This window comes from Oryctolagus cuniculus, chromosome 16 (genome assembly GCF_964237555.1).
Source record: "Oryctolagus cuniculus chromosome 16, mOryCun1.1, whole genome shotgun sequence".
NCBI lineage: Eukaryota > Metazoa > Chordata > Mammalia > Lagomorpha > Leporidae > Oryctolagus > Oryctolagus cuniculus.
The window spans coordinates 63,117,868-63,131,409 of record NC_091447.1 but is presented as its reverse complement, the minus strand read 5'-3'; the positions used below and the strand labels follow the sequence as shown (position 1 = coordinate 63,131,409).

The following is a 13,542-nucleotide window of genomic DNA, read 5'->3' as shown; positions in this document are numbered from 1 at the left end:
TGGGGACTGCACGGTCCCCACTATGGCCTGGTGTGGCTGGAACAGAGGGAGCGGGGTGGAACCTTCTAGACAGTTCCAGAGATGAGGTGAGGACGGGTGGCAGTGCCTTGCGGGGGCAGGCCTGAGCCAGGAGGGTCCCAGGCATTTTGCTTTCTCCTGGAAGGCTGAGCAGGCACCTGGGTGGTTTGTCCAAAACAGGAGCCCGCTTTTATTTGGGAAGATGATGCTGGCCCTCCATGGAGACAGGCTCTACCCCGAGAAGAAACACTCAGGCTGACCGGGACGGGTTCCCTAAGGGCACGTGGTCTCACGGTGGTGGTGGGGTCTTCCGCAGAAGAAGCAGGGTGTACCTCACTCTGCCCCTCACGCGCGCCCTCTGGTGGCTGCTGGAGGAACAGCCCGAGGAAGGCACCGCACTGGTCCAGGAGAGGCTTAGTCAGGGACTGGGTAGGGTCAGAGACTGCGGGAAAGGATCCAAGATGTACGGTCTTTACATTTTTAAAATTTATTTTATTTGAAAGGCAGAGTGAGAGAGAAGGAGAGGCCGACAGAGGGAGAGCCATTTTCATCCACTGATTCACTCCTCAAATGGTTGCAACAAAGCCAGGAGCCAGGAGGTCCATCCGGGTCTCCCACGTGGGTGGTAGGGGCCCAAGCACTTGGGCCATTGCCTGCTGCTTCCCAGGGTGTGCGCATGCGCAGGGAGCTGGACTTGGGATTCGGAGCTGGGAATGAAAAAGAGGCACTCTAACGTGGGATGCTGGCCCCTCAACAGGTAGGCTACACTCCTGCCGCTTGGACGAGGTAACTCTTCCTCTGCTTCCCATCCGGCTTCCTGCTGAGGCACATGGGAAGGCAACAGAAGACGGCCCAAGTGCTTGGGTTCCTGCCACCCATGTGGGGGAGACCCGGATGGAGCTCCTGGCTCCTGACTTCAGCCTGCCCCAGCCCTGGCTGCTGTGTGCATTTGGGAAGCAAACCAGCAGGTGGAAGATCTCTCTCTCTCTGCTATGTATCCTCCATCCATCCTGTAGAGCTGGCAGGATTCCATCCCAGCCAAGCACCCATGATTATGACCTCAAGTAACCCCAGCCATCCCCACCTGTAAACATCTTAGTCCGATTAAGCATCCCCCCTCCTAATACCTCACTGTGGGGATTAAGCCCCAGGGAGAGTCCCAGAGGGGACAAAGCCCCAGCAGTTCAGTGACAGTTTTCTTGTGTCCCCCAGTCTAGCACAGCTCAGGGTTTCACAGTCACTCATCTGTCCGCGGGATGTGTTGATTGACATTGACTTTGACATTTGTTGATTGACATTGTGTTGTATGACCTCCATCTGCTTAAGGAGGGTCCAGGCCAACAGAATGAATGTTGGCCCCATCTGAATGGGCACCCAGGATGAGGGTTGGGTTCAGTCCTCAGGACGAGAGCATGTGTATGTTCACGCGCGTGTGCATGTGCGTGTGTGTGTGTGTCCTTCTCAGCACCCAGGGGGCACGGGGTGAGGGAGGGCTCTTGGATCACCCAGCTAAGGTGCCGGCACTAGGCTCACATGGTTGCCCGTGGCTTTCCACTGAGCAAAGCCTGTGCACTTGGCAGTGGGACTATCAAACACTGGGGACGAGGTACTCCAAAAACATCCACACGAAGTTGGAATTGGAAGTTTGGGCGGAGAGGCCGCCTGCAGTGCTGGCATCCCATAGGGGCACTGGTTCGAGTCCCAGCTGCTCCACTTCCAATCCAGCTCTCTGCTATGGCCTGGGAAAGCAGTAGAAGATGGCCCAAGTGCTTGGGCCCCTGCACTCATGTGGGAGACCTGGAAGAAGCTCCTGGCTCCTGGCTTCAACCTGGTCCACTTCTGGCTGTTGTGGGAATTTGGGGAATGAACCAGAAAATGGAAGACTCTCTCTCTCTCTGCCACCCTGGCTTTGAAATAATTTTTTTAAAGAAAAAAAGCAGAGTGGGGACACCTTGCAATCCTGTCCCCTGTTCTTCAGGCGCCTCCTCATCCGTCAACAGGAGGCAGGTAGATTCCAGCTCTGGACCTCACAGCCCCAGGCCATCCTGCCCTGGGCAGCCCCGCACCGTGCGCTCTGCAGGTGCATCTGGGGTCTGCGGGGCTCACGCAAAGCAGGGGCAGCAGTCCCAGCGGAGCACGCGGGCCCAGCCAAGGCAACTGATCGCTCGGCTGTGCTGGCAGAACAGGAAGAGAGGGACAATAGCTGCCGATATCGGTGTTTGCCAGCTGGGTGGGGCTGGCCAGCCAGGCAGCCCGCAGCAGGGAAGCTCAGAGCCGGGCAGCCGCTCTCCCCCAACCCTCTCCCTCCCTCCTCGGGGACTGCAAAGAGCAGGGTGGTCCCAGCGAGCCTGGGGGGGGGTGTGGGGTGGGGGGTGCACAAGGCGATAATTCCACCCCCCTCGCAAGAAGCACTTGCAGAACAGACAGCAAACCTTCCGGTCTCTCCAACGGCTGACCTTGAACTTGAACTCATCCCGTGGAACTGAGTGTCCCAGGCCAGCTGCAAGGTGCATTTGCGTCTCTGTTTTCCTGCACGCGTGCCTGCCTGAGAAATCTTAGAAGCCACAAGCCATCTGGGCGCGATTATCTCCGCATCAGCCCTCCGCCCACACCTGTGCACCACAGCTTTGCTGTGCACCTCAACCGTGCTGGCCCCGGCTGTGTGTGTGTGTGTGTGTGTGTGTGTGTGTGTGTGTGTGTGGCTAACCAGAGAGACGTGGCTTCCCCCCCAAACCCAGTCAGACGGAGGAGGTGCCGGGCGGGTCAGTGTTGGGGTGCAGCTGCTCCACTTCCCATTCCAGCTCCCTGCTCGCACGCGGCCTGGGACAACTGCTTGGGCCTCTGCCCCTCACCCCAAGTGGGAGACCCGGATGGAGCTCCAGGCTCCTGGCTACAGCCTGGCCGAGCCTGGGCTGTTGTAGGAGTTTGAACCAACAGATGGAAATTCAAATCAATCCATCGATCGATGTTTAGAAGTCACGAAACCTTGAGCTCCCTGAGTTGGCTGGGGACCCCAAGTGCAGGTGCACAGCCCCAACAAGTGAGCGGGTTACCTCCCCCCGCCTCTCATCCCCACTGCGTCGGTCGCTCCGGCGGCGACGACATCACCCCCATCCTAAGGTTCTCTGCCTGCCCGGCCGCCGTTCGCCCCACCAGGCGCCTTGTTCCGTCCGCAGAGGCTGGACCACGGCTGGTACGCACCCAAGGGGCCACAGTCAATGTTTGATGAGTGAATGAATGAATGATTGATGGAATGAATGAATGAATGCCTTTGTGCATTGTCCTCCCAGGGGAAGCGGGGACAATCGGGACCCTCCCTATTCACGTCGCCCCCCCCCCCCCCCCCCCCGCCTGTTACAGCCTGTGATGAATGCGTCTTTTCATTCGCTCCCGGGATGACCGGCCTGGGGCACAGGGGGCCGAGACCCCCGGCCCTTACTCAGATCTCTTGAAGTCTCCGTTTTTCTGGGCGTTGGAAGCTGGCACCCTCCCCGCCCTCCCCCCGACACTGGGCCCCGTCACCTGACTCCCACGGCCAGCCCCAGCCTCTGGACACTCGGATCACCCCCAAGGCGGACGCTCCCCCAACAGCACGTGGTCCGGGAGTCCCAGCCTCCCATTGGCCGTTCGCCTCCTTTCTCCCTCGTGATTGGCCGCGGCCCAGACCCGGCTCCCCCTACCGCTGCGCTGCGGTGGTACAGCCTGTCGCGGCTCAGGCGGGGTGGAAGGGCCCATTGCGCCGGGCGCGGGGGGAGGTGGAGTGGGGAAGGAGCCCTCTGGAATGTTTCCGTCGGCGCCATCAGGGCGGGGCGGCGCCGATTGGCCGCGAGCAGCGGGGAGGCCGCCGCTGATTGGCCCTCCCCGGATTCGGCCCCGCCCCCGGCCGCCGCTGCGGGAGGGGCCCCGGGCCGGAGTTTGCCGACAGCCGAGGCGGGCGCGCGCGCGGGCGGCGGCTCAGGTGAGTTCTTCCCCCGCGCGTGGGTGCGGCCCCTCCGGGCCGGGTGGGCAGCGGTGCCGGGCGCAGGCCTGGGGAGGGGGTCGCGGGCTCGCGAGGATCCTGCCGATCGTGCGGGGGGAGGTGGGCCCGTGGGGGTGGGGGTGGGGGTCTAGTCTGGGGGCGGAGATGCCCAACCCCCTTCCCACTGGGGCTGGGGTCCCCGGCTCCCCCCAACCACCACCTCTCTGGACAGTCCCGCGCGGGAGTCAGGATTTGCGACCTCTGCCTCCTCCCCACCCCGAGTTGGGGAGGGGAAAGGTCTCCCCGAATCCTCGCAGTGCCTGATGTGGACTGGGGGGAGGGAGCGACAGACGGGGGTCTCCGGGAGGACCGGGGTGTGGACCAGAACCCGAATAATTTGGAAAGTCACCGCGGGGAGTGGGGGGGACTTCGCTGAGCGCTCGCCTTGCGGATCCAAACAAACTTCCTCGAGGGGCGAGGGGTGGCAGAGGTCAGAGAGGCCAGAGGGGTGGGTGTCGTGACCGGCCCCAGGCCACACAGCCCCTGGGTGACGACGGGGTGCGGGACTCGAACCCACGGCCCCACCCTGAGGCCAGAACGCCAAGTCTCCACCATGCAGCCGGGAGTTCCAGCACCTGGGCCCCTGCCGGTCGCACCCCCCACACAGTCTGTATTGGTCATCTGGGCAGCACCTGCTGGGCAGAGCTTCCTCCGCCCCCACCCCCACCCAGAGGTCATCTCAGCGGCAGCTGCTCAAACAGGAAGCCGCCCCTCTGTCCCTCAAGCTGAAGGCTGGGGTCCTGAGAACAAGTTGACTTCTGCAGGGCGGCAGTGGGGGGGGGGGCGGGCAGAGGGCCAGGAAAGGGGGGAGGAGCTGGGGGCCTGCGGCGCACCCCCACCTGCACCCACAGGCCGTCGGGGGCTGGGGTGAGGCAAGTGGGCGTTCTCCCTAGATACACTTAGGAGCCGGTTTTTCTGGAGTGAATCAGAGGCTTCCCCCCACCTCCTCCTGGCCAGAACATGGCCCTGCTGAAGAGGGGGCAGCCTGCACGAGGGGTGCCCCCTCCCTCTGCTCCTGGGACCCCACCCCTCCCCGTGCCTCTGACCTGAGACCCCTCTCGGGAATGAAGGTCGCGCCTCCCCTGCCTCCTTTGCTCAGGTTGGACAGGAAACAGAGAATGGAGAGGCAGAGGCCGTTAGCAGGTGCACACGGGCGGGCGTGTGTATGTGCACGCACTGCGGGCGGGCAGGCAGACTGAAGATCTCAGAGACAGCCATTCAGTCCACAAAGCTTCTGTTTCATGTGAATTTTTTCATCTGTGTGAAAGGCAGAGCTGGGTGTGTGTGGGGGGGGGGTCTTCCATCTGCCGGTTCGCTCCCCAAATGCATGCAACAGCCAGAGCCAAGCCAATCCAAAGCCAGGAGCCAGGAGCTTCTTCCAGGTCTCCCACGTGGGTGCAGGGGCCCAAGCACTTGGGCCATCTTCCACTGCTTTCCCAGGTGCATTAGCAGGGAGCTGGATCGGAAGTGGAGCGGCTGGGACTTGATGTGGGTGTCCCATGCCTTGACTCAGCCCATAGCACCATAGCACCCACCTGTACAAACCTTTCCCGAGTGCCTAGCGCATGCCAGGCGCCGCCCTCGGTACAGGGACCACCGAGACAAAAATCCCTATTCCTCTTGGGGGAGGACAAATTATGGGAGGGAGAGGCAGCCACCCAGCAAGATCAGAGCGGCTGGCACTCAGTGGGGGCAGGGAGGGTGGGGAGGTGTGGCCTGGTGGACAGGGGCCCGGGCCAGGGACTGCTCGGGGGGGGGGGGGCAGCAGCTGAGGCCTGTATGGCACAGAGCACCCAGCTCAGCCAACATCATGGCAGGGGGCATGGCAGATGGGGTGGTGCAGGGCTTGAGGCCAGACTGAACCTGGGAGTCACGAGTCGTGTGGCCTGGGCAGAAGCCAGAGCTGTGGTGACTTCTGTAGGGGTCTGTGGGTCCCAGGAAGGAGAAGCCCCAGAATCTGCCCCAGGACAGTGAGGGGAGAGGTATGACCTGGGTTGCATTGTAAAATAGAGACACAGTTAAAAAAAAAAAAAAAAGTTCCCTACAGCCTTGTGGCTACAAGGCTTCTGCAGGGCAGCCTGTCATTAACTTCATGGGCCTGAGCCTTCTGGGCCACAGTGTGGTTCCAACAGGCTGGGGAGGCAAACTCGGGATGCTGCCTGGAGGAGGTGGCCTGGCATGAGGTGTGGACAGGCAGAGAGCCCACTGGGCCGGGGAGAGGAGGAAGTGTCGGGATCCGCTGTAGCGTCTTCAAACTCCTCCATCTTGTCTGCTGGATTCCCATCAATCCCTCCCCCAACCCCACCCCCAGGAGACAGGAATTCTCCTGCCCATTTCTTTTTCTTTCCTTTTCAGATGGAGAAACTGAGGCCCCAGGAAACAAAGTGAGCTCAGCCCCGCAGCCACGCAGCTGGTAAGTGGCAGCGGTGGGATTTGAACCCACGGCCCGGGAGGCAGCTAATGAGTCCCCCCCACACTCCCATCTCCTCACCACCATTACTCTCCTGGCACTAGTGAGGACCCGGAAGCTGGCCCACAGCAAGGTGGCTGCCGGCTATGGGTGGAGAAAGGACGGATCAGCACTCGAGGAAGACAGGGTCCTGGGCAGTGAGGCCTCGGGGGGCCTGATCAACTATTGTTGCAAATAATAGTCACTAGCACTCAATACAGCCTGCGCTGGGAGCTGGAATGTTCCAGGCTCCTGGGAGCTCAGAGAGGTTAAGACCCCTGCTCTGAGCCACACAGCCCCCTGCCTCCCATGAGTGCTGAGAGATGGCGAGAGTTGGGTTCTTGTTTGTTGTTTTAGCGTCATGAGCTTGGTGGGATAACTTGAGGGAGTAGGCTGCTTTGTCAAATACTCAGCGAGTGCCTACCATGTGCTAGACCACGATGACTGCTATGGGTAGGAAGGCTGGAGAACCGGTGAAAGGCTTGTATCCATCATATAAAGAGTTCTCCCAAATGAATAAGAAAAAAGCCACATGTTTAAATGCATTTACTCATCTTCTCTTTATTTAGAAGGGAGAGAGAGAGAGAGAAAGAGAGAGCAAGCTTTCATTCTTTGGTTTGCCTCCCAAATGCCTACAACAGTCAGGGCTGGGCCAGGCCAAAGCCAGGAGCCAGGAGCTCCATCCAGGTCTCCCCTGTGGGTGGCAGGGACCCAGCTCCTTGAGCCCTTGCCTGCTGCCCGCTCCCCCCCCACCCCCCCGGCGCACATTAGCAGGAAGCCAGGTCAGAGGCAGAGCTGGGAACTGACCCTGGCCCTTGGATGTGGGATGCGGGGGTCCTGAGCCGGGTCCTCACTGCTGAGCCGCCGCTCACAAAAAGGCCAAGGCAAGCAGTTGAAAGCTGCATAGACTGAAACAGGTGAGGGGGACGCTTTCCTTGTGTCTGACAACATAAGCACCTACTGTGCGCCAGGCTCCGCGCTGAGAGGTGAAGTGTGCAGAGACCACAGAGTGGAAGGGGACGGCCTGTGCTTTGCTGATGTGACAAGGCCGGGAGGCCACCGCCTGGTCTTCCCCGGAGCCGGGCACTGCAACCGGCTGGCTAGCCAGCACTGGGCCCACTCATTCGTCCACTCATGGACTCAGCCAGCGTCTACTGATGTCTGTTCTATGGATGGAGGGCTGAGAAGATGCCACGCCCCCTCAGAGGCGGGTGTGGGGGATGGGGTGGGAGGCAGAATCAGAGGGAGCAGCCTGTTCAAAGGCCCTGAGGCCTGACTGTGGCCCTCGTGGCTGGGCATGTGGGCAGCGGGTGGGTGGGGCTTCAGGGGGCCCTGTGGGCCAGCGGGGAGCCCCGGGACTCCCGCGACCTGCTCACGTCTTACAGGATCATTCTGGCTGCTGTCTCCTACGAGCCAGGGGAGTGAAGGCGGAAGCCAGGAGACCCTGAAGAGGCGACCGCGCTGGTCTCGGTGAGACAGACCAATGAATGAATGAGTGAATGAATGAATGAGCGGACGCATGCGTACACGAAGCAGCCCAAAGTCCCTTGGACACAGGGAACTAGAATCAGGCGGCTACTCGCCGGCCCCTCCCCTCAGGAAGGGGCGTGGCTGACCAAGCCTCTGCTTAGGGCACAGCACCCCGGTCATGAACTTGGCCCTGGGGGTGCACCTGCACTCTGGGCAGTAGCATTGGCGGCCCCAGTGCCTGGGCTCCTGCACACCCACGTGAGGGACCCAGATGGAGCTCCTGGCTCCGGGCTTCAGCCTGGCCCAGCCCCGGCTGCTGTCGGCATGCGGGGAGTGGACCAGCGGGTGGCCGATGTCTCTCTCTCTCTGCCTTTTACATAGAAATAACTCTACACAAGGGAATCGGCAAAATGAAATCTGACCTGAGCCCCAGTGTGGCCTCCAAAAAAGTTTTGTACCAAAATAAAGTTGAGCTTTTTTTTTTTTTTAAAGAAAAAGATGTATTTACTTAGTTGAAAGGCAGAGTGAGAAAGAGAGAGAGAGAGAGGTCTTCCACCTGCTGGTTCACTCCCCAAATGCCCACAAAAGCCAGGGATGGGCCAGCCCCACCTGTAGGCTGAACCCACAGATGGAAGACCTCTCTCTCTCTCTCTCTCTCTCTCTCCCCCTCTTCCCCTCTCCCCCCCCCCAGCCTCCCATCACTCTGCCTTTCAAACAGATACAGAAAGAAATAAAGCTCTTTTTTAAAAAAGAAAAAAAAAGACCAAACCCCAGCCCCTCCTCTGGGCAGGCTGCTGCCCACACCTCATCACACCAAGGAATGCGGCTTGGCAGGCAGAGCGTAGGCCGAACCCCAGTCCCACGTGACACCTGGCTTGTGCACGGTCAACAACCTGTGCGACAGTACATGCAGGCTATAGTCAGGGACCTTGCTTCTCATATTGAAGGTAACATTTTATTTATTTTTTAAGGATTTATTTATTTTTAATTTGAAATGGCAGAGTCAGAGAGAGAGAGAGAGAGAGAGAGAGAGGTTCTCCATCCACTGGTTTGCCCTCCAAATGACCGCAATGGCTATGGCTGGACCAGACCAAAGCCAGGAGCCAGGAGTGTCCTCTGGGTCTCCCATGCACGTGCAGGGGCCCAAGCACTTGGGCCATCCTCTACTGCTTTCCCAGGTCACAGCAGAGAGCTGGATCGGAAGTGGAGCAGCCGGGACACCAACTGGTGCCCCTATGGGATGCCGGCACTGCAGGCGGTGGCTTTACCTGCTGCACCACAGCGCCTGTGGCTGCCATATACCCTCTGCCGCCTGGCTGGAGGCGCCACTCAGGGCGCGGCCACCGTGTGGCACACGTGGTGGGGGAAGAGACACAGCCCTGGTGGTTCTCACTGCAGCCATTCGGGGCTTCCGCCCAGGGTGTGGTCCCTCGCCCGCCCTCCTGGCTCCTTGGCCAGAGCTTAGTCGCGCTATCAGCCATGAGCCTCCGTCTTCCCATCTGGTAAATGGGCACGGGGCTGACCTGGCCGGGAGCGCTGAGCCACGGACTCAGAGCACACTGAAAAAGTTTCAAAAAAGTAGTAAAACTCTGGCCGTCCTTGGTAGGTGCAAGGACTGTCATCGGGCGAACACCGCAGCCGTGGGTGCCCGCGGATACCGGGGGCTCTGGCCCTGACTCCCCTTCCCGCGCCCCGCGCAGGTCTCCCCGGGGCGGATCTCCCCTCGCTCATGCCGCTAGGACTGGGGCGGCGGAAAAAGGCGCCGCCTCTGGTGGAGAATGAGGAAGCTGAGCCGGGCCGCGGCGGGCTGGGCGTGGGCGAGCCGGGGCCCCTGGGCGGCGGCGGCGCGGGCGGACCTCAGCTGGGCCTGCCCCCGCCGCCACCGGCCCTGCGGCCCCGCCTCGTGTTCCACACCCAGCTGGCGCACGGCAGCCCCACGGGCCGCATCGAGGGCTTCACCAACGTCAAGGAACTCTATGGCAAGATCGCCGAGGCCTTCCGCCTGCCGGCCGCCGAGGTACGCACTGCTGGGCGCCGCAGCGGCAGGTGCACCTGCGCGCAGCCGGCACTGGAGGGCGGGGCCCCAGGGTTTTGTGGGAGATGAGGGCTGGGGCTTCGGGCTGCCTTCCCATCAGGCATTGCGAGGCCTGGGCCCAGTGGATTGTGGGGAGCCGCAGGCTCCATATGAATTCTGGCTTCCCATGGGGCACAGGGAGGCCTGGGCCCAGAGGCTTGTGGGAGGTGAGGGCTGCGGCTTGGGGCTGACTTCCTGTCAGGCATTGCGAGGCGCGGTCCCCGGTGGATTGTGGGGGCTGCCCGCCCCCCGGGCTGGAAGCTGAGTTCCCATAAGGCCTTGGGAGGGGGCCTTTGTCCTAGTGGGTTGTGGAGTGGTGGGGGAAGGGAGACATGATTCCAGCTGAATACTGAGTTCCAGTTGGCACTGGGAGACCTGGCCCCAGTGGATTGTGGGAAACGAGAGCGAGCCACGGCGGGAAGCTGACTTCCCATCAGGCATTGTGAGGCATGGGCCCCAGTTGATTGTGGGGTGTGGGGTCTGATGGCCCCCGGGCTGGAAACTGAGTTCCCATAAGGCCTTGGGAGGGGGCCTTTGTCCTAGTGGGTTATGGGGGGCAGGGAGAGGTGCTAATAGGCACAGCTGAATACTGAGCCCCCATCAGGCATTAGGAGGCCTGGGCCCCAGTGGATTGTGGGAGATGAGGGCCACGGTTGGAAGCTGACTTCCCACCAGGCACTGGGAGGCCTGTGGCCCGATGGATTGCGCGGAAACTGGTGACCACAGGTCTCACCAAGTTCCCATGAGGCCCTAGCCCCAGTAGGTTGTGGGGGCCGCTGGCCAGCTGGGAAATCTGCCGCCCAGTGCATTCTGGGGGCAGAAGACGAATGCGCAGTGCAGTGGGTCTCCCAGCAGGGAGGGCGCGGGGCTGAGCCGGAAGTAGGCCGAGGCCCCGGGGGAGGGAGGATCCGGGTCCAGGCTGTTTGCCCGCAGGTGATGTTCTGCACACTCAACACCCACAAAGTGGACATGGACAAGCTCCTGGGGGGCCAGATCGGCCTGGAGGACTTCATCTTCGCCCACGTGAAGGGGCAGCGCAAGGAGGTGGAGGTGTTCAAATCCGAGGACGCGCTGGGGCTCACCATCACTGACAATGGCGCCGGCTACGCCTTCATCAAGGTGGGCGGGGCCTCCGCAGCCCGGGGGCGGGGCCGCGGGCCTGTCACGCCCCTGACCACTCCCCTAAACACGTCCCGCCCCGCCCCCGCAGCGCATCAAGGAGGGCAGCGTGATCGACCACATGCAACTCATCAGCGTCGGCGACATGATCGAAGCCATCAACGGGCAGAGCCTGCTGGGCTGCCGGCATTACGAGGTGGCCCGGCTGCTCAAGGAGCTGCCCCGAGGCCGCACCTTCACGCTGAAGCTCACAGAGCCCCGCAAGGCCTTCGGTGAGCCAGCGTCCGCCCCCCCCCCCACGCACACACACGCACCCAACACGCACACCACGCACACAGACGACCTAGGCCTGTAGGACCAGGAGCCACCAGCAGGTGGCGCCCGAAGCCCAGCCTGCCACGGTGGGAAAAGAGGGGGCCGCCCCCCCACGCACGCCCTGCCCCACCCCGCCTGGTCCCAGGAGGGGGTGCTGGCTCCCAGCCCAGCCTGGGAGAAGGGCAGGCGCCAGGAGGAAGTTGCCCCCACGCCCGGCTTCCAGGAGCCATTAGCCCAGCCAAGCGCCCCCAACCCTGGCCTGCCCTGGCCCTGACTTTTCCATCTGGCTTCACTGCCTCTCAGGAATGGGCCTGAGGCCCCTGTGGTGGGGGTGGGGGACTCTAAAGCACTTCCGGGGTGGGGGAGGGGGGCTATGGCTAGCAGTCAGGGGCCCCTCCAGTCTGCTCCAGCGTTTAGCCACACCTGATCCCTGGTTGTCACCTCCTATCCATGCCAAGCCCAACTCAGGGGTCCTGCGCTTCTGCGGCTGGGGGTGGGCGTGTCCTAAGACCAGGCTGGCTGGGGGTCCTCAAGCCGCCCTCTCCTGCTACGGCCCCAACAGACATGATCGGCCAGCGCTCGAGTGGCGGCCGCCCGGGCTCCGGCCCCCAGCTGGGCACTGGCAGAGGGACCCTGAGGCTCCGATCCCGGGGCCCCGCCACGGTGGAGGACCTGGTGAGCGGGGCTTTTCCCTGGATGCAGCCTTGGGGGAGCGGGGGGGGGGCGCACGGCTGGGCCTCAGTTTCCCAAGCTGTCCAATGGGAGCGATGCTGGGGTGACCGCGAGGCTGGCACCGGGTAGAGGGGGAGGAAAGGGCGCGCGTTCACGTGGAGGCGGTGCCCCGCCCCGCCAGCCCTCGGCCTTCGAGGAGAAAGCGATCGAGAAGGTGGACGACCTGCTGGAGAGCTACATGGGCATCCGAGACACGGAGCTGGGTGAGTGGCGGGTTCCTGGGGCGGGTGTCTTCCAGGGCAGGGCGGGGACGCGGAGGCCGACACCTGCATCGGGGCCTCTGCCCACAGCGGCCACCATGGTGGAGCTGGGCAAAGACAAAAGGAACCCGGACGAGCTGGCCGAGGCCCTGGACGAGCGGCTCGGCGACTTCGCCTTCCCGGATGAGTTCGTCTTTGACGTCTGGGGCGCCATCGGGGACGCCAAAGTCGGCCGCTACTAGAGGTCCCAGCGGGAGGACTGGGGCCCGGCCTGGCGCGCGCGGGGGGTGGGGGGGGCTGGGCCCTCTCTGGGGACACCATGCCCCCCACCCCAGCATCCGGGAAACGACGATGCAGTGGACGGTGGACCCGGGGAGGGCTGGGGAGTTGGGGGGGAAGGGCTCTGCCCCCACTGCAGCCGGTACCACCCCCTTCCCTGCTCCCCAGCCTGTGGGGGGGCCCCTGGCCCCACCCCCGCCTCTCCTGCCCGGTTCCCTACCTACCTCAGCCGGGTCAGGCCAACAGGGAGGGCGGGGCCAAACTGGGCGGCCACCCCGCCCCCAACACTTTCCACCATCTGCTGCCAAACTGGTCACTCTCCTCTCCCTGGGGGCTTCGGGTTCTGCTTGGAGCAGGGGGTCACGGGTTTCCTGAGGAAGGGGATACAGAGCAGGGGGCATCCCCCTTCAGATGCAATAATGCCCGCCCCTCCCCCCACCCTGGAGTCTGCTGTGAACCCCCAGCCCCCTTGCCCCCGCACGCCTGGTCTCCCTCCTGGCCCAGCCCCCATAGGGGGGGCACAGCCCGAGGCGGTGGGCTTTTTATATCTGAACTTGCTGTCTGGAACATAAAAAAATCGATCTGGCGCTGGACCTGGGTGTCTGTGTCTCTCTCTGGGGGTGGGAGAGGGGCTGGGCAGGGCTGGGAAGGACTGCCTGGAAGAGACAGCTGAAATCCATCTCCCTAGGGCGCCAAATTGAATTAGGAGCTGGCCGGGGGTGCCGCCCCCCTCCCACCCTCCCTCCTGCCTGTGGCTGCCGGCCACCAGTCTTCCAGGCAAGGCAGGAGCTTCCCGGCGTGGCCCACGGTTCAGCTCCTGCCCCCTGTCTCTCTCGGTCAAGGCCAGTGAACCGTGGGGCTGGGACTG

General features: G+C 62.7%; 1 protein-coding gene across 1 annotated transcript; it reads left to right on the top strand.

Annotated features, from left to right (window-relative positions):
* The first annotated feature begins 3,878 nt into the window (after window positions 1-3,878).
* Window positions 3,879-13,267, top strand: GIPC1 (GIPC PDZ domain containing family member 1). Its single transcript, XM_051835827.1, has 9 exons — window positions 3,879-3,976; window positions 6,392-6,449; window positions 7,871-7,955; window positions 9,656-9,972; window positions 10,963-11,148; window positions 11,240-11,420; window positions 12,026-12,138; window positions 12,317-12,398; window positions 12,486-13,267. Exons 4-9 carry the CDS (start codon window positions 9,685-9,687, stop codon window positions 12,635-12,637), a joined length of 1,002 nt encoding a protein of 333 aa, XP_051691787.1. The 5' UTR covers window positions 3,879-3,976; window positions 6,392-6,449; window positions 7,871-7,955; window positions 9,656-9,684; the 3' UTR covers window positions 12,638-13,267.
* The last annotated feature ends 275 nt before the right edge of the window (window positions 13,268-13,542 follow it).

Excerpts from the sequence above, each read along its gene's own strand:
- GIPC1 (XM_051835827.1), top strand. The coding sequence starts at position 9,685 with ATGCCGCTAGGACTGGGGCGGCGGAAAAAGGCGCCGCCTCTGGTGGAG. Across the intron at positions 11,149-11,239 it reads CCGGCTACGCCTTCATCAAG|CGCATCAAGGAGGGCAGCGT; the intron begins GTGGGCGGGGCC and ends CCGCCCCCGCAG. Across the intron at positions 12,399-12,485 it reads CATCCGAGACACGGAGCTGG|CGGCCACCATGGTGGAGCTG; the intron begins GTGAGTGGCGGG and ends CTCTGCCCACAG.